The sequence below is a fragment of the Rhinopithecus bieti genome, unplaced genomic scaffold (genome assembly GCF_001698545.2).
Source record: "Rhinopithecus bieti isolate Rb0 unplaced genomic scaffold, ASM169854v2 scaffold_1558, whole genome shotgun sequence".
In the NCBI taxonomy this organism is placed as follows: domain Eukaryota; kingdom Metazoa; phylum Chordata; class Mammalia; order Primates; family Cercopithecidae; genus Rhinopithecus; species Rhinopithecus bieti.
In genome coordinates this window covers 1996269-2020822 of record NW_016803701.1, presented here as the reverse complement: position 1 = coordinate 2020822, position 24554 = coordinate 1996269, and the positions used below count along the sequence as shown (strand labels likewise).

Below are 24554 nucleotides of genomic sequence, written 5' to 3'. Positions count from 1 at the left end.
TGACCCAGCCATCCCACTACTGGGTATATACCCAAAGGATTATAAATCATGCTGCTATAAAGACACATGCACACGTATGTTTATTGCGGCACTATTCACAATAGCAAAGACTTGGAATCAACCCAAATATCCGTCATTGACAGACTGGATTAAGAAAAGGTGGCACATATACACCATGGAATACTATGCAGCCATAAAAAGGATGAGTTTGTGTCCTTTGTAGGGACATGGATGTAGCTGGAAACCACCATTCTCAGCAAACTATCGCAAGAACAGAAAACCAAACACCGCATGTTCTCACTCATAGGTGGGAACTGAACAGTGAGATCACTTGGACTCGGGAAGGGGAACATCACACACTGGGGCCTATCATGGGGAGGGGGGAGGGAGGAGGGATTGCATTGGGAGTTATACCTGATGTAAATGACGAGTTGATGAGTGCTGACGAGTTGATGGGTGTAGCACACCAACATGGCACAAGTATACATATGTAACAAACCTGCACGTTATGCACATGTACCCTAGAACTTAAAGCATAATAATAAACAATAAATAAATAAATAAATAGGAATAATAGTGCTAGTGTTAATCGAATACCTGTGTGCAGAAAAAAAGTGAACCTTGTTCTTTACCTCACATTTAGCTCAAAGTGGGTTATAGGTGTAAACACAAAATGTAAAAGTATAAAACTCTTAAAAATGTAGAACATCTTTGTTTAATTAGGCAAACAGATTTTATATATAACAACAAAAATACAATCCATAAAACAAACAAAAAAAGGATTAAGTGGACCTCATCAAAATTAAAAGCTTTTACTCCCTGAAAGACACTGTTAATGATAAGACAAGCCATAGACCGGAAAAAAATATTTGCAAATCACGTATTTGACAAAGGGATTGTATGCATAATATTAAAAGAACTGCTATAAAAACATTATTAATATGAAAACCAATGCAATTTAAAAATGTGCCAAGAGTTGAACAGATATTTCATCAAATAAGGTACACATATGGCAAGTAAACAAATGAAAAGATGTTCGGCATCATTAGTAATTAGGAAAACAAATTCAGACCATATTAGGTACCACTGCACACCTTTATCAAGCTCTTTTGGGGGTGAGGAGCAAATATGAACTCTTATACCTCGCTGGTGGGAGTGCAAAATGGTAGAACCTCTTTGGAAAACAGCTTGTCATTTTCTTATAATGTTACTTTTATATCCCAGTAGTCCCAAATCCCACACTTTTACTCAAGAGAAAGGAAAACATAAGTTCACACAAAAACCTGTTTACAGCAGCTTTATTCAAAACTGTCAAAAACTAGAAACAACCCAAATATCTTTCATGTGATGCATGGATAAACTATTGTATGTTCATACACTGGGAAAACTCAGTAATAAAAAGAAAAAAAAATTTCCACAAAAAACAACATGTATAAATGTCAGATACATTATGGCTAAATGAAAGAAGCAAAACTCCAAAGGTTACATATGATTCCATTTATATGATGTTCTAGGAAAGACCAAACTGTAGTATCAGAGAATAGATAAGTGGTACTAGGGATTAAAGGTTGCAGGGTGGGGGTTGACTAGCATCATGATGAAGGAATTTCTTTGCATGATGAAACTGTTATGTGTTTTATAATCATGGTTACATGACTCTATTTTTCAAAACTCATAGCAGAACATTTACTATAAAGAATAAATGTATAACTCCCCCAAATTCTATTGCTTCCCATTAAAACATTTTAAAATGGGGAAGATCCCACTTTTTGATTATAATATATAAGATTCCAACTCCTTGATCCTCACTTACTTTAGAAAACTGGACAATTTGTCACAGAGCACAGTAAAAAGAAGTCCCAAGGAATACTCATTTACCATCACCCCTCCATATTTTTCTTGGCCAAATATTACTTCTACTTGTTCTCTGCTTTGGAAATGAATCATAACCTGAGTTCCCTGTTCTTTTTCTGAAACAGATGCCTTAAATTTGACACTTGATGTATACTTTCTGCTTTTTTTGGCTTCCCTCCACCCACAATTTTTTTTTCTTACAATTTTTCTATTCTCTTTACTCATTCGTTCTCTTATTCAACAACAAATTTAGGCCCTGTGCTGGGGGCCCAGGATATGAGATTAATAAGGTATGCTTTCACATGAAACACAGTCTTGAAAGGTAGAAGAAGGACATATTAACAAATAATGGTGTGTACTAATGTCATCAAGTCATAATAGAAGTATATTAGCGAGCATGATGTAGTACAAAGGAGTAAATAATCTGTTTTTCTTGGACGGGTCAGGGAAGGCTTTACACGAGAAAGAGGCATAAAAGTACCTCAGATGAAAATTGCAATTCTTTAAAATGTCATCTGTGACTTTGATTATTTATGAACTATTAGCCCACATAGATTAAGAAAAATAGAAAAATAGAAATTTAGCAGTAAAGTCATCAGAGACAACGTAAACTTCAGCTTGGTGACATGAGGATGGGATGTATTCGTGACTTTTGTAAAGTTTATATGGAAAATAACTGATTAAAATGAAAAAGTTAGCCAGGTACAGTGGCTCATGCCTGTAATCCCAGCACCTTGGGAGCCAAGGCGGGCAGATCACTTGAGCCCCAGGAGTTTGACACCCACCTGGGCAACATGGTGAAATCCTGCCTCTAGAAAAACAAACAAAAAAACAAAAACAAACAAAAAGCAAGAATTAGCTGAGCATGGTGGTGTGCATCTGTAGGCCCAGCTACTTGGGAGGCTAAGGTGGGAGGATCACCTGAGCCCAAGGAGACCAAGGCTGCAGTGAGCCATGATTGTGCCAGTGCACTCCAACCTGGACAACAGAGTGAGACTCTATCTCCAAAAGAAAAAAAAAGAAAAAGAAAAGAAAAAGCTGAATATACCAGACAAGTATAGACTGTCAATTAGAAATGTAGCATTTATTAAAGAAAAAATGATTAAATATAAGACACTGTTAAATTGCCTATAATTTAGTCTGCTAATTATACTTATTTAACATTTGGCTTGCTGACATTCAGTTTAGATTTTATATTGATTCTTAGCATTTTTTCCAGTTATATTTGTGTACAACTAATTTTCCTCCCACAAGTTACTGTTCTCTACCCTTATCAGTCTTTTGATTTTTCTTGACTATATCAGGCACATTCTACCACAAGGCACCACTGCACTGGCTGTTCGCTGTGTAAGGAGCACACTTCATCCAGTGTCTGAATGGTTAACACCCTCATCTGTTTGAAAACTACTCAATGAAGTTTAACCCTTCCACTATATTTTAAATGATAAATCACCTCCCCTCCTTTCAACCTCAAGCACTCCTGACCTCTTTCCCCTGAGTTACATTAAGTCTTAACTTCTAACATATTATGTTATGTACTTATTATGGTTATTGTTTATTATCTTTCTTCACCTCCACTAAAATGTAAGCTTTACCGGGGCTGAGATCTTCATCTGTTTTGTTCATTGGTGTATCCAAAATCTCTAGAGCAGAGCCTACGATATGGCAGAAACTCAGTCATTATTTGTTGAAAAATTGATGTAAGAGTAATATTTCCTATATTTTTTTCTGATAGGACTTGGATTTGGACTCTTAAAATGAGTTAGAACTCCTGTGACTTGACATTTTAGAATTTCTCTAATCCGATTGAACTGTTATGCTACCTAAGCATTGCTCAGGAACTCTGGCTTGAACCTCAAAGCTCTTCCTGACTTAGATGATAAACAGTTACCTCCCCATGAGGCCGTCTTTTGAAGTACAGTGTAAACACTGTTAGAAACAATGGATAATGATAAACCTGTTCATTTGGCTTTTGAGTTTTCTTTGTTCATTTTTGAAGATTTTCCAACTTTTGTTGGAAAATCTTGGTTTGAACACAAAATGAGACTTAAATTGTTTCTGTAGTAACATATGAACACAATTCATTCAATAAAATCCCATATACTCAGGCCAAAACATGATACCAGAGATAAGAAATTGGCTCTTAAGGTCACCAGAGTTTGACTTTTAGACAATGGGAAAGGCCGCTCTGAGAAACACCAAGTTATGTACTTGGAAATTTAGGAAAGTTGAAGCAGATATTGTATCTCAGAAAATCGTTGTATTCACGTAATTCTCGAAGCGTCCGGGGTTATGTATACCTTTGTAAATTTGATTTCATGCTTTAAATTGCATATAGAATAAAACTAAACTCTATATTAATGTTTTATAATAAATTTAAGATTTGGGAGAAAATAATAACTACATAGATGCTAAAAACAGAGCTACACATTTTATATAATGCAATATATACATATATATACACATAATCTTGTTATTTTAATTTCTATTTATTTAGAAATGAAATTGAATATATTTTCATGTTTATTACTTTTTTTCATTTTCTTTTCATGACATTTTCCCTATTTATTTTGTGGAGAGAATTTTTAATTACCCTAGAATAGGAAAAAAACTATTATCATGTGGAACTAATTTTTATATAAACCCATTTTGATCAGTAGTGACCTTTTTTCTCCATTGATATTACTCTTCATATGTGATTACTGTTGGTAGTTTGTTATTTTATACTTACTTTTCATTTGAGACTTTATGATTTCTGTTTTAAAACATATGAAATATTTTTCTTAGTTCTGTAATGTTTTATATTGTTTTGAATGTCTAAAATTTTATAACACAATTCTCATATACTTGGTTCTGTTTGAGTCATATTATTGTAGCACTCTTAATTACTGTGTTTGTTATAGGTATTTCTTGGTGAACAAAATCTTATGTATATGTATTTATTTATAAGGAAATATAGGCAAAATGATCTTTATATTTTATAACCAAACTAGAATTTTCAAGAAATCATTTTCATTCCCCAATTTAAATATTAACTTATTTACAGAATTAGAGATTTATTAATGGTTCTAAACTTTGGTACACAGGGGAATTTTTCAGGTTTATTTTACATGAACGTCACTTTCAAAATCTCTTCAAATAAAATTATTCAAAATTTACATTTGGCTTCTGGGGAAGGGGGATTACCACAAAGAAGATGATATTATGAAAAGACTTAAATAAATTCTACGTTGATAAAATTATCTGAGATATGTTTGAATGTCTTTTTTTTAATAAGAGAGTTACAGAAATGTTTTAGTCTACAATGTAATCCAATTTCATTTCTTTAACAGAAATTGATGATCTCTGCTGGTAGTTCATGTTTATGTTTATTTATCTGTTTGTAGCCCTTTTAAGTTTCTGTCAGAAGACTAACGGGACATTTCCAGTTTGACCTTGTGATTTTTGCAAATTGGCATAGAGCAATTTACAGTACTTGTAATGAGCAAGTCATACTTTATTTTTAATCATGGAAAATTGCTTTCTTATTAATTTTGCTACATAATTCAACAGTTTTGCTTACTTTATTGTGCTAATGTTGCTCATCTAAAGAAAGTAAATGTTTCTCATTTTATAGAATAAGGGAAAGATTGCACAATTTAGTGAACTTTGTTCATTTTAGGAGGGTTTCATAATAATAATCTCAGTTCCTACATCTTTCTGATATTCTAATTTCAATGAGTTATCCTTTTCAAAATAATTTTATGGTATTGTTACCTCTTTTCCTTAAGGTGAACAATATCACTGCACACTGCTTTGCTAGAAGTCTAATGATAAATTCCTATTCTGATGTATTTCTTTTTTTTTTTTTTTGAGACGGAGTCTCGCTCTGTCGCCCAGGCTGGAGTGCAGTGGCCGGATCTCAGCTCACTGCAAGCTCCGCCTCCCGGGTTTACGCCATTCTCCTGCCTCAGCCTCCCGAGTAGCTGGGACTACAGGCGCCCGCCACCTCGCCCGGCTAGATTTTTGTATTTTTTAGTAGAGACGGGGTTTCACCGGGTTAGCCAGGATAGTCTCGATCTCCTGACCTCGTGATCCGCCCGTCTCGGCCTCCCAAAGTGCTGGGATTACAGGCTTGAGCCACCGCACCCGGCCCTGATGTATTATTTCTAATATATAGCCTAATTAAGAGTTGACTGAAGTATGTTAAAATTTTGAATGCCAAATATTTATGTGTGTTTGCATATACACTATATTTTTACTTTAAATCTCTGAATTTTTAAATAGCTCTCATAGATTTTTTTTAATTTAAATTTTTTATAGAGACAGAGTCTCACTATGTTGCCCAGTCAGATCTCAAACCCCTGAGTTCAAATGATCCTCCTGCTTCCACCTCCTAAAGGGTCAGGAATATAGGTATAAGCCACTGAGCCTGGGGCTTAGATTTCTTGGTATAAGAACCTAAGATGACCCTATAGTACAGATATATTTGATATAATTTAAAACATTTTAATAAAAATTAAAATTTTATTAACCATAAATTCAAATACTTTAATTTGATGAAGGGTATTTTCATTAATAGTTGTCACTGTTTCATTGATTGCCATTGTTCTTGTGATCTATATTTTTATTTTATTAAAAATTTTCTACATTTTCTTTTCTTTAAAGTTATGACCTTTAAACTTCACAAGATTTGCACTTGATAAACTTCAAAAGATTTGCACAATTTTGGTACTCAGTATTTTAAAATTATTAAATCAATGAACAAATACTTTGTTTCTAAGATATTAATACCTACCACCTACCTGTAAATGGCATTTTAAAGCAGTATTTTTAAAGTTTAAGAAAACTTATATATAGTACTACATTTTAACTTCAGAACCTGTTAAAAGATGAAAAATGCTGTGTAAAAGATAGTCTCATTGCTAGCTGAATTACAGTACTATAGCACTTTTAACTGTTGCTTCAGTGAAAAATTTTTCTCATATATAAATACAAAGTGGAAGATTTTAAGCAACTCGCCTTAACAATGTTAGTAATAGAATATGTTCTATATGATACTGCCAATTTATAGACAAGACTTGTGAAAGTCTGAATTAGTTTTGTTTTACAAATGGTAATCCATTTACAGACCATTTTATCTAGGAGTCTTTTCCATAATCCATCTTGGTGCATTTATATAAAGATATCTACCTGCAGCTTTTTTAGAAAAAAATATACGTGCAGAGAGAGAGAAAAAAATAGAATAGATATAGCAAAAGCTAAATGCTTACTTTTTCTTAAGTGTTAAAATTCATTGATTATATCAATCACGATAGTGATTCAATGATCAAAGAAATGGAAATGAATGGAAAACAAAGTTGGAGCAAAATATAGAAGAGTAAATATGATATTCGTGAATTAGAAACATATTCAGTTTTATCATCAAGGCAAATTTATTTGTTTAAAACAGTGGCCAATAGTCTTTTCTGTGTGAGGGCTAATTTCAGTATTAATAAAATTATGAATCAATTATTTGATACTGAAAATTACATACTTTTTGGGTCAGTAAATGCTGTCTGTCTTCAGTATTCAGTATAGAAGCATTCTTCTATTGCATATCCATCTCTGAGTTGATTCTGCCTTTGCCTGAAATTTCAGAAACTTACTCTTGAAATAACTATATGGTATAATTATACTGTTGTATTTGAATGAATTTTGTTCTTGAGCAAAACGCTTTCTGAACCTGATTTATTTGGTCTTGTCCCAACTATTTTTCTAAGCTACATAATGGTAAATACTGTTTCACTTTCTTTTAACATTATATATTTTATAACAAAAGGTTCTGTTTCCATCTCAAATAAGAACCCTTCTACAAACAAGCCTTGGGCCACTTTGAAATAATGTGAGCTTTGTCATACACCTATTTTTTTAAAGAGCAGCGCTTCTACTTGCTAAGGATTTACATTTTATATAAAAAATATTTCTGTTCCTTCCCATTACATATTTCACTACCTCATCTTTTCCCCCCTTCCTTCCGGGGTTGTCAGTGAGAACTCTAACCAACCAGGAAAACCAGCTGACTAATTATCCTCCATCAGTCAAATCCTACCTATCTCCTAAGGAGTAGGTCAGCTTGAAGCTACAGAGAACACTGATTGCTGGGTCTTGGCAGCTTTGTCTCTGGGCCTGCCTTTTCTCATCTGTAAAATGACAGCTGTTGAAATTTGAGTACAGATAGCTTGGAATATAGTGGATTGTTTGGTCCACATATTTCTGGTTGCTTTTAACTTGTCTAGAATGGCTTAATTGTATTAAATTGTAATTAAAGCAATTAAATCCTACAAATAAGTGAAAAATTTAAGAAAATTTTCCCATGGTCTTTCACAGCCAAAATGAAAATCAGGACACAGAGGCTAGCCTACTAACAGCTTTTAAAAAACATAACAAACATAATCTAGGCCAGGCATCGTGGCTCACAACTGTAATCCCAATGCTTTGGGAGACCAAGGCAGGATAATCCATTGGGCCCAGGAGTTCGAGACCAGTCTGGGCAATGTAGCAAGATCTGGTCTCTACAAAAAAAAAAACAAAACAAAACGTAAAAACATTAGCTAAGCCTGGTGACATGCGCCTGTAGCCTTAGCTACTCACAAGACTAAGGCAGGAGGATCACTTGAGCCCAACAATTTGAGGTTGCAGTGAGCTATGAATGCATCACTGAGCTCCAGCCAGGGTAACAAAGTGAGACCCTGTCTCTTAAAAATCAAACACACACAAAAACCCTATAAATTGAGTTTCGTGATATTTTCAGTAATTGTTTTTCACCGTATATGAGGGATTGGTTAATAAATGCCATAAGTCTGGTCATGATATGCTTATTTGGTACATTTTTTGTAGTAAAATTTCTTTAAGTCAGATTTTCATGGAAATTGTTTTACTTTGATAAGTTTTAGATCTATAAATCACAAATAATATAGAGAACTTTGTTTTAGGACAGAGATAGTAAATATGGTTTAAACATTAGGAATTGATGTTATTTGCAATGAAAAGCATTCTATTCTGATATACATTTCAATGTTGAGAAATTTCATTTTGTTTGTTGTAGTTATAGCAAAACATTATGTTCTAATATAAGCTTTAACTAGTGTACCAAGTTAAAGATCCGTTTGGATATGTTTTTCCAAATTTAATATTTGTTTAAAATGTTATGGAAGTAAGAGAATAGAGTGAATGGTAGATGCATAGATGTGGCACAACTGTATGTATCTCCTTCCTTTCATTTTTCACGTCACATTACTAGCTGTATGTGTTTGTCTTGTATTGGTTTTATAAAGGATCTAAGTGTTTTGAAAGGTGTGGGACTATTTGCTATTGGAGATTTCAGTGTTTGACTATGAGAGAAGGAAATGTTATTTTTGGGGGAATGTTATTTCAGAAATTTGGCTTTGGAGTTTTCCCATATTATTATACTAGCAATTTCCAAAAAATACCGCAAAAATTTCTAGTAGTTTTCCAGTTGGTGATTTGTTAAACAAGAATTGGAAGCTGTAACAAATAAAACTGTTTTTGATAGAGTAGGCATTTAGTCAACGTTGGTTAAACTGACCAATATTTTATATAATATCTAAGTGCTGCTCTCATACAGGGAAGAAAACATAAAAGTTTTAACAATTCTTAGGCAAAAAAAAGAATGGCTACATTTCAAAATGTATTTGTTTATAACTTTTAGAAAAGTTAACATTTAAAATGTGTATTTATTTTAAAGTTGGAAATTTTCTGAGCCATATTGTCCCAAAGTGAGTGATTTTTTTCCTAACCAATCTTGTAAGTTCTGAGGTGCGTAGCCAGCAAGTTCAGTCAAGCCGTTGCTCATCTTTGAGGTCTATTATACTGATCAGTTTATTATATCTAAGAAAGAATGATAGAGGTAAAAGTAAACAGGGAGCAATTTCTGCTCACGTATTTCTATGACTTACAGACACCTTAGCCTCTCCAATACAGTAATCTACAAGGAACTAGCTTTGTTTAGGTGCCAAGTGTAACTCATATTTATCTTAACAGAGTTCATTTATTTAGTAGGTAAAAGTAGTGGTTACTGTTTCAAAATTATATGTAGCCATCTTAGTTGGGCTATTCAGTTTGGAATTGTAAACATGATGGCAGGTTTCTTAAATATCTGTGTGTTGTTGTTGTTATTTTTTTTAAAGAGATTTCCCAAAGTTGCAGATGGCTGGCTCATCTCCAAATACCTCTTCAAGGTACTCTATGCTGGTGATGTCTCCCGCCACTGAGCTGCACGGGAGCATGGAATTGACTTTCGGGGGAGGGCTGTATCAGTTAAGTGATCTTTTTTAGTACATTGCATGGGTTTTGTGAAGCTTTCTTTTTTGTGTGTTTTTGTTTTTTTAAATCCAGAGGGCACAAGTAGGCTTATGCTAAATTTTAAAATTAAAATCTTATAAATCCACACAATATAATAACCTATTTACTTTTTAAGTGCTGTATAATAATAAATATTACATGTGTATAGAAGCTAAGGGAAGCTGTATGAATATTCCAGTCTCAGTAAAACATAGATGTGGCCCTGTAAACAATAACTGCTTTTTCATTCTTGAACCATTAGTGGGAATGTATTTCTTAGTTTCCTTTCTCCCAGGTAGAATGCATACCTTTACTTACTTATTCAAAACTTTTTTTAATTGAGTTTCTTCTATATGCAAAACACTGCTGGACCTCTGTACTTATGATCTAGCTTTCTATATTTTTTGCTTGGAAAAGCAATATAGTCATTATTTTTAAATAGTAGAACAAAGGAGAAAAAGTAAAAAACAAATGTCATTTTCTTAATTTTCATTCCCACAATTAATCCTTTCAAGCAATTCTGTTTTATGTTCTGTACCTATAGTCTTAATCACTACTGACACACATTATACTTGATTTCTTCAGGGGTACACATTTATGTGTAGCTCTCTGTGTGGACTTCAGCTGTCATGTACGATTTCATTCCACCAGTACTTTAAGCCTTATGTTAATAATGCTGGTGGAAGGGAAAAAACAAAACGTTTGTTCTCCATTTCAGAGAGAGTAAAATTACTGGGATAAAAAAGTCTATTAAATTGATTCAATATTTAGATTTTTGCTGAACCTGGTCATCTTAATCTTTTTGTTTTGGAAAATTAAGAGTTGACTAATTGTTATGGTAGAGACACATACTTTAGATTTTTGTATATGTTTGTGATAAATTCCTTACTAGTGAGCTAGACATTACATTGTCAATACCAAAGGAAAATAGTTACATTTTGTAGATGAGTAACTGATTCATAGTGCCTAAATGATATACTTCAAATGTCCTGTAAGTAACATGTAGAACTAGCAATGTAAGCACAATTCAGTATCTAATGTAGATTCTGACTTCCTCAGATTCAATTTAAAGTGTAACTAATTGTTTTTAGGTATTTATAATTGTTCTATTTTTTAGAACATTAATTGAGATTTTAGTTAGAAAATGGATCAGTGTCATAATTTTACCTTCAAAGCTGGATGTTCTAATAAATATAAACCTCAACTAACAATAGTACTTTTTTAAAGGAAAAGTTTCTGACCTTTTACAGAAATGGAAATTTTCTCTGTTTGATAAAATAGTGGATAATATTAAACTGGCTTTTATAAATTAGCAGTAAGAAACTTGGGATTGCTGCTACAAAGTTTAAAGTGAGAAGTCCACAAGTTTTTAAAAGGAACCAATTTTCTTTAAATATCTGAAAGCTTTTTCAGTGACATCAGAGTGGTTTATTAAAATGTGGTAGGACTATCTTGTCTTTTGTTGATTGTCTAGATGAATAGCAGCTCAAAGGTAATAGTCTTTCATATTGTCAAGTAGGTGATATATTTTAACTCTAACAGAACTTTCATTTGTGAAATCAGTTTTTCATTCACTGTTTACATAGCTAAGCACTATTACTAAAGGTGGGGAAATAAGTCACTTAAGAGATTCACTTATATTTTTATTATATTGTGAAAAGATGATGTGTCAGCTACTGCTTAGTAGAGAACCACTTTAGAAAATTTAATTTCTGTTCTTAGAAGGTCTTATTCTGGCCATAAAATAAGACGCAAACAGAACACAGACATATTGCAGAGTGTAAATGGATAACTCACTTAAAGAGTATAGAAGAGTAATTTTAGAGTAACATTGGACCCTAGAGATGACAGGCAATTTTTGGGTCCTGAAGATGAGGCAATTTAGTTGGAAAGATAATCACATAGCTGGTCAGTAACAGATTGTCTTTTAGTCTAGCAAACTTTTCACCATTTGTTTCTATGCCTAAAGATGAATAGAGTTGGATTGATGGGATGGGAATACATTTTTAAAAGCTTGTTTAACTTTTTCATTGGTAAAATGTTAACTTCCAAGAACACTTATAATTGAAAGCATGTTGTATACCTATATTCATTGAGAACTTTAAAGAGAATTCTGTTATTGACAGCATATGTCATCTTTGGAATAACATTTCTTCAAGATATAGAGTAGTCAGTTTCTTGCTATATGATTGTCTTTTGTGATTATTTTTGAAGGAAGTCAAAGTATTTGGGGAGTGGTATTACTTCAATATTTATTTTTAAAGGCATGAGTAGCTTATAGCTTTGTTTTTTAATTTTCCTGTTAAATACAGGTTATAGACTTTTACTAGCAGTTAATCTGTATTTACATAAAAGTGATGTTCAAATAATATCACAGATAACTCATTGAACACATCTGTTATATTGAACTAAATTAAACCTTTTCTGTAGCTGCAGAAATTATTTAATTATTTAGGTGAAATCCTAGGATATACAGACAATTTACATGAAAGCTTGTTTGGAGGTTCTAGCAAGATAATTTACCTTCTCTTGAAGAATATCTTTCTGAATGTGAAAAATTCAGTGTCTTGAGTTAAGAGCTTCACTTTGGAAATGATGCACATGGAAAAGGAAGGATACCAGAATCAAGCCAAGTCATCTCACATCTAATTTGTAGAGCAGATAAACGTGTTATGAAGATCTTGCCAGTTGATTTATGGCCCTGCAAGTCGTGATGATATGCCATCCTGTCAATTGCTTAGCTTCTCAGTTTGTAATCTGGGAAATCTTTTCATTATCTTTTGGGTAAAAGTCCTTGTAGATAGTGTGCCCTACCTATAGCAGGAGTTCCAAGGATTTAGTGCCCACTCCTTCTCTGCTTAACCTAACTCTAGTTTTCTAGTTTTTCTGTCTCTGTTTTCTCTCCTCCAAAACAGGGCTTTTTTTATACTCTTTGGTTTTCAACAGCTCTACTTCGAAACATCCTACAAATTATTTTCTTCAGCCATCTGAAACTAAAGAGAAGGCTTAAAATAACATTACAGAAAAGCAAACCATGCCCTATGCCAAAGTCCTGGACCCTTGTACATTTCCTTAAAAAGGAAAGTCTTCTTGTTCATGGGCAACCTATGCTTTATCTTTCCCTGTGGTTACCTATCTGGATTACCACTATAGGTGGTTGCCATTGGCTAATAAAATGTTGTATTTTCCCTTGCCTATTTCTCTGACTTCTCTTTCCCATATTGTCTTTTTAGAGAGACTTAAACTCGCCACAGAATCTTGGTGATACTCTTTCCTTAATATTCTTTCCAGTGTGTAGTACTTCATTTCTTGAAGAAAGTCTGGCAGCTGTAGCTCTCATTTTGAAATTATAGAATGATCCCAAATAATAGAAGGCAAGGAAAATGAGTTGAAGTTAGAAACATTTGAGGAAGTAACTTTACAATGGTTGATGATGGGAGTAAAGTTGGATTAGGGAGTAAATTTGGAAGATTTCTCTAGATTCCAAAGCAAGTAATGTGAAGAATTTAACTTTGCATCTCACTCCTACTTCATTTCGTGATGCAAGGAGAGCTTGGTCCCTGTAACTACTTGTGTGATTACAGTAATAACAATAGTAATAATTAACACTTATTTTGAATTTAGTATGCACTAGACTCTTTGCTACTTGCTGCACATACATGATCTCATCTAATCCTTACAACAGTACTATCCAGTAGGTACTATCATTATTTTCAATTTACAGAAGAGGCCCAGACTCATAGAGTGAACCTAAGTCATTTTTTCAAGATCCTGTAGCTAGAAAGTGATCTAGTTCAGGTCCACCTGACTCAAAGCCCATGTTCTTAACCACCAGTCACCCTGCTTCCCCTCCAAATAGCTAACAAATTGATGACATGAAAAGTGCCCTAGAGACAAACTATACTGAGGTATTATACCGGGAAATTTTTAGTTAAAAGAAGAAAGGGAGCAGAAGAAAGTGATGGAGAGAGATTAAGAGGGAGAAATCTGTAGATTTCTATTTGTAAGTAGCAAAATTTTATTTTATTATTTATTTATTTATTTATTTATTTGAGATGGAGTCTCGCTCTGTCACCCAGGCTGGGGTGCAGTGGCGCGATCTCAGCTCACTGCAAGTTCCACCTCCTAGGTTCACGCCATTCTCCTGCCTCAGCCTCCCAAGTAGCTGGGACTACAGGTGCCCGCCACCACACCTGGCTAATTTTTTTTTTTTGTAGTAGAGAGGGGGGTTTCACCATGTTAGCCAGGATGGTCTTGATCTCCTGACCTCATGGTCCACCAGCCTGGGCCTCCCAAAGTGCTGGGATTACAGGCATGAGCCACTGCGACCGGCTGCAATATTTTATTTTTAAAGAGGCATTGAATTGTATGGTTACTTGAATAAAGATTTATAGATGCATTTATTTTATTTATATAAAGAAAATATATTTGTGCAAAATATTTGATGTTTGTAATCATGCAAACACTAGCAGACTGTTACCAAACTATTGCTATAAAAAGATACTAATTGGATTTTTTTAAATTAATTTTTTGTGTTCTTTGCAATTAAGATTATCTGTGTTGTGCTGATTTATCAACTTAATTTTTCAACAAATATTTATTGAGTGCCTACTGTGAGCCAAGCAAGCACTGTGTCAGAGATTGATCTAAAATAAGAAAAAATTCCTGTCTTAGTGATCTTACCGCCTAGTATGTGAAATAATCAAGTAAAGAAATAATCTTGAGGAGAAGTAAGCACAGGGTGCTGTGCCAACAGAGGGACTGGCTGTTGGGATCATGTATGGGTTTCTGGAAGAGGAGGCCTTTAAAACGCCCTGAATAATGAATAGAAGTTACCTATCATGACTTGCAGGATTTCTATTGGTTAATTAATAATAAGTACATCACTAGAAATACTAGAGGGAGATTTTAAAAAATTCAAATGGCTACATCTTCCCCTAAAGATTTTGATTATTCAGTTTGTGGGGAGGCTAGACATGAGTATTTTTTAAAAGTAGTCCAGTTAGGCCGGGCGCGGTGGCTCAAGCCTGTAATCCCAGCACTTTGGGAGGCCGAGACGGGCGGATCACGAGGTCAGGAGATCAAGACCATCCTGGCTAACACGGTGAAACCCCGTCTCTACTAAAATACAAAAAACTAGCCGGGCGAGGTGGCGGCGCCTGTAGTCCCAGCTACTTGGGAGGCTGAGGCAGGAGAATGGCGTGAACCCGGGAGGCGGAGCTTGCGGTGAGCTGAGATCTGGCCACTGCACTCCAGCCTGGGTGACAGAGCGAGACTCCGTCTCAGAAAAAAAAAAAAAAAAAAAAAAAGTAGTCCAGTTATACTAATGTTCTGCCATGGTTTGGAACCACTCAGATATTATCTCAGACATTGGTCCTAAAATGGTGCTTTCTAACAAGAACACTTCTTGATGTTGCTGCAGAGAAGTAATTACTGAGGAAGGGAGGATTAAAATACATTATTAATTCATGATGATAAAAGCACTTATTTCAAAATATAAAAGCAAATCTTTCTACATGAAGATTAAACAACTTTCCTAGGGAAGACTAGTCATTCTAGACAACTAAAGAAAGTATTAAGATGTCTCTCATATTCCACTTAAAAATACTGAGTGTAGAAAATGTTTCCTGTGAAACTAATATTCGGAGTCCTGCATAGAATTTTTTTTTGACAGAATCCTGCTCTGTCGCCCAGGCTGGAGTACAGTGACTCAATCTCAGCTTATTATAACCTCCACCTCTCGGGTTCAAGTGATCCTCCTGCCTCAGCCTCTCTCAAGTAGCTGGGATTACGGGCACGCACCACCATGCCCAGCTCGTTTTTGTATTTTTAGTAGAGATGGGGTTTCACCAGGTTGGCCAGGCTGGCCTCGAACTCCTGGCCTCAGGTGATCCACCCACTTTGGCTTTCCAAAGTGCTGGGATTACAGGCGTGAGTCACCATGCCTAACCTACATAGAAATATTAATATTAATATAACCTATGCACAATAGAACATTGAGTCATGAACGGATACATAGTTAGCCAAATCTGAAAGGTTACAAGTTTTTCATGAGTTCTTAACTGGAAGAGAGCAAACAAATGACAGTTAAAGGGGAGCTTTATAGATGAGAATGGTTGGGTAGGTGGTTATGCATTATTAGTGAATATAGGATGCTAATTGATTTTATTTATTTATAAAGCAAACCACACATTGTATACCCTTTTTGAAGTATCCTTATGAAGAGGAGAAAGGAATTATGGTGGTGGGGTTTTTTTTCTGTTTTTCTAAGTAGAGAAAGGTTTAGAATTCAACTGATGACATTTATTAATGCTTAACTAGAAGTGCAGGAAGGTTTCCTGTGTGCTGTTTAAATGACTGTATTAGATAATAGGATGTTAAATGGCAGGATATTTCTAGTGTCTAGTCCCTTTCATTTAGTTTGGTTTTATTGTTGACAAACTGTGATCCAGACTCATTAAGTAAATTAAGTAAATTTTCCAAAGTAACACCACTAGTTAAAGATAGAATAGGACTAGATTTGAGGCTTTTTAACACTTAGACTGGTGGTGCCCTTGCCAATATAGCCCACTATATTACCTTTATTTTTCAGAATTTTATTGTTCTTGCATTTTCAAGTCTAATTTTACTTTTTAAAATTTTGTATCATAATTTGTCTCCTGAAGGTCAAGTAACGTGGTTTGGTTATGAAAGTCCTCGTAGTTTCTGGGACTATATCAGAGTGGCTTGCCGGAAAGTTTCACAGAATTGTATCTGCAGCATTGAAAATATGGAAAATGTCAGTTCTTCTAGAGCTAAGGTAAGACATTAGTCAGAGACTCATTTCTGTTTTTTTTTCATTGCATGTATTTGGAATAGCAGGAAGGTGTGAAGCTACTTATTATGAATTTCCTTTTCTTAAGAAGCATAATAAAATACTTCCTGTTCTGCGATGTTTCTACATTTCTTGAATTATCTAAACTAGTGGCTCTCAAATAATGTTCAGCAGAACCCTGAAGATGTCCAAGACCCCTTCTTTAATGGGTACATAATGACAAAAGTATTTTATATAATATCAACATGTTATTTGCCTTTTCCCTTTCACTGTGTTGACATTTGCACTGCCAATACAGACATAATGGTGGATAAAACTGTTGGAACCTTAGCATGAATTAATGCAGTGACATCAAACTGTGCAAGTAGTCTTGAGTTCTTCCCCACTATGCAGTCAGTATTTTCTTTTAAAGATGGTTTCAACTTAAGAATGACCATGATGGAAACATTAATTCTTATTAAATCTCAACTTTGAGGATTTGTCTTTTTAATATCCTGAGTAATAAAATGGGAAGTATGCATAAAGCATTTCTGCAACGTACTGAAATATGATGGTTGCTTCAAGAATAACACTTGTACAATTCTTTGAACTGTGAGCTGAACTAGATATTTTTTAATGTAATATAATTTTACTGAAAAGAAAAACTTATAAACCATAATTTTTTGGACTTAGGCATTTGGCAGATATTTTCTCAGAAAAAAACAGAAGAAGAAAGAAGTGAGCCTATTACTTCAAGGAAACAGCTGACAGTATTTGTTGCCAATGGTGAAATTAAAGCTTTTAAGTAAAAACTAGAATTTTCGAAACTTATATTCACCATCTTAAGCTTCATAGCTTCCCAATTTAGAAAAGCTTTTATAAAACATTGATGTTGATATCAACAAATTTATTTTTAAATTATTTAATGAATTGTGTCAACATTGGATAGAACTGCATAACTTGTATTTTCCAAATGATCAATTCATGGAATTACAAAATCAGGTATGGGTAAAAAGATCAATTCAAAGTGCAAGATAGGTTAGTAGATTTAATTTACTAGTATGAAAAAGTCATTAATATGATTACAGAAATGTATCACTTAGTGAGTTTTGATCTAGAACAAAAGATAATATCTACACTTATCTGAAAAGACTATTAAAAGATTCCCTTTCCAACCATGTATCTTGTGAAGCTAGATTTTCTTAATATACTTCAACCAAAACAACACATTGTAACAGATGGAATGCAGAAGCAGATATCTAATTCTCTTGTATTACGCCAGACACTAAAGGGGTTAGGAAAAAAATGTAAAACAGAGATACTTTTCTCACTAATATTTTGCTTAGGAAAATAGTTATTTTCTTAAAAATATGTTATTTATGTTAACATATAATGGGTTTATTGTTTTGTTTTGTTTTGCTTTATATTTTATTTTATTTTATTTTTTAGAGGCAAGATCTTGCTCTGTTGCCTGTGTTGGAGTGCAGTGGTACTATCACAGCTCACTGCAGGCTAGAACTCCTAGGCTCAAGTGATCCTCCGACCTCAGCTTGCTGAGTAGCTGGGACTACAGGTGCATGCCACCATGCCTGGCAAATTTTTAAAATTTTTTCTAGAGATAGTGTCTTTCTTTGTTGCCCAGGCTGGTCTAGAACTCCTGGCTTTGAGCTGTCTTTCTGCTGCAGCCTACCGAAGTGCTGGATTACAGGCGTGGGTCACCATGACCGACTTGTTATTTTTGAATTACCTAATATTTAAGTTTCCAGTTTTGACTTGTGATACAGTAAATTTGGTAGATATAGCCTACATAAAACTTCTTTGGGGTCCTCAGTAATTTTTAGGATTGTAAAATGTCTGAACTATTAAGTCAAACAAATTGAACATCCCAAAACTGAAAATGTGAAATCTGAAATGATCTCAAAACTAACTTTTGAACACCACCATGATGTTCAAAGGAAATGCTAAATGGAGCATTTAATGCAAATATTCCAAAATCAAGAAATACTCAGAATCTGAAATACTCTTGTCCCAAGCATTTTGAAAAGAATACTTAACCTGTATCAGCTTTTGTATTTATTTTATTGAATTGTCAGAGTAGCTTTACTATTTTGACATTTATAAATTACAGAATGAAAGATGAAGTGGAAGATAAAGATTGAAAATTGATATTTACAGTTTTAAGATGAAGACATCATTCATTGTTTCACAATTATAGAATTATAAATTATATATCTATGTAATAAGCTAAAGTATAACAATTATCTTTCCAAAGTATAGTTTCCAAGTTTTTTGTTCTTGCATCCTTTTTTATTTAGGATTTTTTTTTCTTTTGGAAAATTTTGTTCAGCAAAATTGATGAAGATATGTTCGAATTAAATATTTTGTAAGCACGAACTGAGTATATGTTTTAAAACCAAAATCTATAATGTTTAAATGTAGTGACATAATTAGAAACACAGGTAAAACATTTTAGCTCCTTAATATGAAAGTATATTTTGGGTACAGTTAATGGCTATGATTTTTGTCACCTTTTTGAGACTATAACTATAAAGTTCACTTGCTAAAGCCACTGCTCCTTCCTGCCAGTCTTCAACCAAGGGGTTGTAGCAACAAGGAACTTCCTGCTTCAATATCTTTCAACTCTCTCAGGCTGGATCAGTTTTCTTCTCTGTCTCACATGTTTTTAAACCAGTACATTTCTTCATTTGTAAAATAATTATAGTTAGATTTTCTTTTTTTAATTAAATTTTTCCTTCAGATGTTTAAATCCTATTTTATTACATATTTACAGATGTCTTTTTTGTCCCAACTATTGTCCTTTGACGTGTTTCCTCAAACTACTGAATTTTAATTCATTTATTTACTTTTAATATTTGAACTACAGATTTTAAAATATGCAATGTGAATTCCCCTTTGCATCTTAGTTGAGTTTTATCAGTTTTCCTTTTTTTTTTTTTTTTTTTTTTTGAGACAGAGTCTAGCTCTGTCTCTCAGGCTGAAGTGCAATGGCACGATCTCAGCTCACTGCAACCTCCACCTCTCGGACTCAAGCAATTCTCTTGCCTCAACCTCCCAAGTAGCTGGGACTACAGGTGTGTGCCACCACACGTGGCTAATTTTTGTAATTTTGGTAGAGATGGGGTTTCACCATATTGGCCAGGCTGATCTCAAACTCCAGAGTTCAAGTAATCTGCCCACCTCGGCCTCGCAAAGTGCTGGGATTATAGGCGTGAGCCACAGCACCCAGTCTCAGTTTTCCTTTATGTTTTCTTTATGACTTAAGAATTGTATCTAGGTTTCTTTTTGCTAAGGTTTAGGCTAAGGTTAAACATTAGCTGTAATTTGAATAAATCAGATCTATAAGAAGTATTCTAGATGCTACATAAACGTTCTCATTTTCAAATCAAAAGTAGGAGAGAGGAACATAACAGTATATTCTAAACCCTTTCAATAGAGGGGAGGATATATTTATGAAACTAGCATATCCCAAAATACAAAAAGTAATTAAGAAGTTAATAAACATTAGAAATGTAGCATTTGGACCTGGGTAGAAGAAAGAAACCCAAACCCTAGCCAACCAACTCTCTTAACAAGGCTCTTGGAACTAATTCCTGCACAGCAAAATGTTATCCAGCAGAGATTTAATATTTATTCTGTGAAGTATTGGTATTGAGTATCAAAACACCATAGAACAACCATGTTCCAAATCCCGCATTTATATCTTTGTTTTGCTCAGGCCTCAAACAGATTCCGTTTAGTGGGGAAAGAGAATTCTTTGAGTTGCCTGGTTATGCTGGGAAGAGTCTGTGGAGGAAGATTACCTTTGTCTTTATTAATTGCAATGAAAAGAGCAGTTTATTTAATCTACTCAGTAAGTCACATCTGTCACGTGCCTGGATTGAAGGATTAAACAGATGCCTCAGATGGCAGGTTTATTGAGGCTTAGAGCTGCAATCTTGAATGACTACTAGCATAGTGTCATTTTACCTTGACATATGTGAAAAGATATTTCAGAACTGAAACACAGCTAAATTTGCCTGGTGAACAGTATACAGCTCAGTACACTTTATCACAATTCTATCACGATTATCTGTCCTGGTACCACTTAGATTCATATCATAGAAGCTTGTCACCATGGACAATCTCACACTTTTGTCTAGGTTAAGATCAATGGGCCAGGCATGGTGGCTCACGCCTGTAATCCCAGCACTTTGGGAGGCCAAGGCAGGTGGATCACCTGAGGTCAGCAGTTCGAGACCAGCCTGGCCAACATGGCAAAACCCTATCTCTACTTAAAATATGAAAAATTTATGGCCGGGCGCGGTGGCTCAAGCCTGTAAATCCAGACTTTGGGAGGCCGAGACGGTGGATCACGAGGTCAGGAGATTCAAGACCATCCTGGCCTACGCGGGTGAAAACCCCCGTCTCTATTAAAAATACAAAAAACTAGCGGCAAGGATGGCGGGCCGCTGTATTACCCAGCTACTCGGGAGGCTGAGGCAGGGAGAATGGCGGTAAACCTGGGAGGCGGAGCGCTTGCAGTGAGCCAAGATCGCGCCATTGCACTTTAGCCTGGGAGACAGAGCGAGACTTCGTCTCAAAAAAAAAAAAAAAGAAAAATTAGCCAGGAGTGGTAGCGCATGCCTGTAATCCCAGCTACTCTGGAGGCTGAGGCAGGAGAATCGCTTGAACCCAGGAGGCAAAGGTTACAGTGAGCGGAGATCATGCCATTGCACTGCAACCTGGGCAACAGAGACTCCATCTAAAACAACAACAACAACAACAACAATGAAATGCTAACCATTCCCTTTCTCTACTAAGAATCTGTGACTAGTTTAGCCTATTTTGTAAAACTTAAACATAGCCTAACAATAGAATAAAATATTTGAGTTGAGGATCATGTTTGTAATCTTTGTATCTCCAATACATTTGCAGCTATTTTGGCAGTCAGTCAGAGTACTAGAAAATCTCCTCACACAATTTAGGGGACTATTTTTAGGCCTTTTTTTGCATTAATCTTCGTAATTTCCCCTACTCCAAAGATAGTCTTTCAGGGGCCTCAAGTAAAAACCTGGAGTGTTTACAGTTGCCCTTCACCTTGTTTGCCCTTGAACTCTAACCTCTCTCTCTCCAGAACTAGACTGTGAAATCATCAATCAGCTGTTTTACCTCTTCCCTGCTGCTTTCAGCTTTGCTTATGGGACTTTGCTTTGAGCTACGGATGACTTAAGTTGGCAACGACCCCATAGGAAAACTGCATGCACAACTCCAGGCACATTTGTCTGCAGTTCAGTGGCAGTTCCAAGCTCCAACTTATGTTTATCTGCCCAAGGAAATAAAAATCCCCACCTCCACTGCTTTCTGCTTAGTCTCTATACCTAGGATGTGAATAGACAAATAACTTTAGGCTAAAGCCAAGATGGATGTGCGGCTCAGCTCATGTAACATCCATCTCTCCAGGACTGTGGCCACTCAAGTTCTCATGCCTTGGTTGCTCTCTTATATCTTAAATGTGTTACTTCGCTTATTTTATTCAACTTTTATAGTTGTTCTCAGCAGTAGGTCCCTCTAATACAAGATATTCTGTTATCACTGGAACCTGATCGTTTTCTTACCTCTGGGATCAACTCTGTTTTAGACTCCAATTACACCCTTCTAAATAAATTCTCTGCTTCTACTCCTCCCTTCAACTTATTATCCCTTCAGCACCAAGTTGATCTTATAAAATGCAAATCAGATTACAATATTCTATCAATTAAAAAAACTCTCAAGTAGCTCCCCCACTGCACTGAGAATAACATCTGAACTTTTAATCATGGCCATATCTTGTATTCTGCACCTTGCTTACCATGCTCAATATTTGCACAGCAAATTTGTTGGATGGAAGGATGCATGGATATATGGATGTCTGATGTGACTAGCATATTCAGCAGCTGGTCTAATTCAACAACAGAAGGAATGTACAAGATAAGCAACCAGAAACCTAAGAAAGCCAAATCTAGCTAAAAACAAGAACTGCTATTAAATCTACTCTGGAGAAAGGTAGCCTCAGAGTTGCTGTAAATTTTCATACAGAATGTCCAGTATACAGTAAAAAATCATCAGGCACATCAAGAAACAAGATTGAATGACTGTAATCAAGAAAAATAAAAAAGACAATTGAAACAAACCTATGGGTAATAGAGATTATGGACTTTTAAGCAATTGAAATAGGTTCAAGAAAATGGAAATATGAATATTATGAGAAAACTGAAATACATAAAATTACTAGATTATTGGAATATGTTAAAATTCGAAGGCCAGGTGTGATCACTCACATTTGTAATCCCAGCACTTTGGGAGGCCAAGGTGAGCAGATCAGTTGAGCTCAGGATTTCAAGACCAGTCTCGGCAACATGGTGAAACCCAGTCTATATAAAAAATACAAAAATTAGCCAGGTATGGTGGTATGCACCTGTAGCCCCAGCTACTTGGGAGGCTGAGGTGGGAGGATCACTTGATCCTGTGAGGCCGAGGTTGCATGCAGTGAGCTGAGATCGCACCACTGCACTCCAGCCTGGGTGACAGAGCAAGACCCTGTCTCAAAAAAAAAAAAAAGAAAGAAAAGAAAAAAACAAGACAAAACAAAAAACAGATAAAACTACAAAATATACAGTCTTATACACACAGAGGAGTTATACTAAATTGACCATTTTCTGAGCCATAATTTATCTCAGTGAATTTCAGAGGATTGAAATTTTATAAAGTATGTTCTCTAACCACAGTGGAATTAAGCTAGAATCAAAAATAAACAAGGAAAAAATAACAAGAAAATGTCTGTATGAGTGAAACTGAGGAGAACTGCTAAGTAATCCATGGATGAAAAAATAAATCACCGTTGAAATTGAAAAATATTTGGAAAGTACTGATAATGAAAATACAACATATAAAAAAAAACTTGTGCTTAGAGGAATAGGCTTAAATAGGCTTTTGTGTATTTTATAAAAGAAAGGAAACTGGAAATTGGTGATCAAAAGTTTCATCTCAAGAAGCTGTGAAAAAAGATATACATTAAAGTCAAAGTAGAAGGAAAGAAATAACAGTAAAAATTCAATAAAATTGAAACAAATATGTAAGAAAATCAACCAAACTAAAAGTGTTTTTAAAAAGATTAATGCAATTTATAAGCTTCTAGCAAGACTATTCAAGAAGATCAAAAGATAATATAAATTACCAATATGAGGAATGAAGAAGAGGCCAAGTGTGTATATCTCACAGACATTAAAATCCTGAAAAGGATATTACGAATAACTTCACATCTATTATATAAATTTGAAAATTTAGAAGAAATGGGAAGTTTCTTTTAAAAAATTTCTCACCAAAACTAACACAAAAAGCGTGGAAATATCTGAATATCTAATATTTGCTAAAGCAATGTAATCTATAGTTAAAAATCATCCCATTGCAAACCCATTTTTAAATTGTTTTCTTCTTACAGGTTTTTAAAAATTCATTGTATTTTATGGATAAGAGTTGTCTGTCAGATATTTATAATTGAATTTTAATTTTCCTACTCTGCTTTTTTTTTCTTTCTTTTTTTTTTTTT

At 34.6% G+C, this 24554-nt stretch overlaps 1 protein-coding gene across 2 annotated transcripts in view; it reads left to right on the top strand.

Moving 5' to 3' along the window:
- The window catches only part of RUNDC3B (RUN domain containing 3B), a 199866-nt gene that overhangs the window by 61215 nt on the left and 114097 nt on the right, over positions 1 to 24554 (top strand). The window contains exons 3-4 of one of the 2 annotated variants that reach the window (XM_017851655.1): positions 10023 to 10073; positions 16842 to 16975. In XM_017851655.1, coding sequence (XP_017707144.1) covers positions 10023 to 10073; positions 16842 to 16975 — 185 coding nt within the window. The remainder of the gene's footprint in view (positions 1 to 10022; positions 10074 to 16841; positions 16976 to 24554) is intronic. The other variant, XM_017851665.1, reaches the window with a different exon arrangement.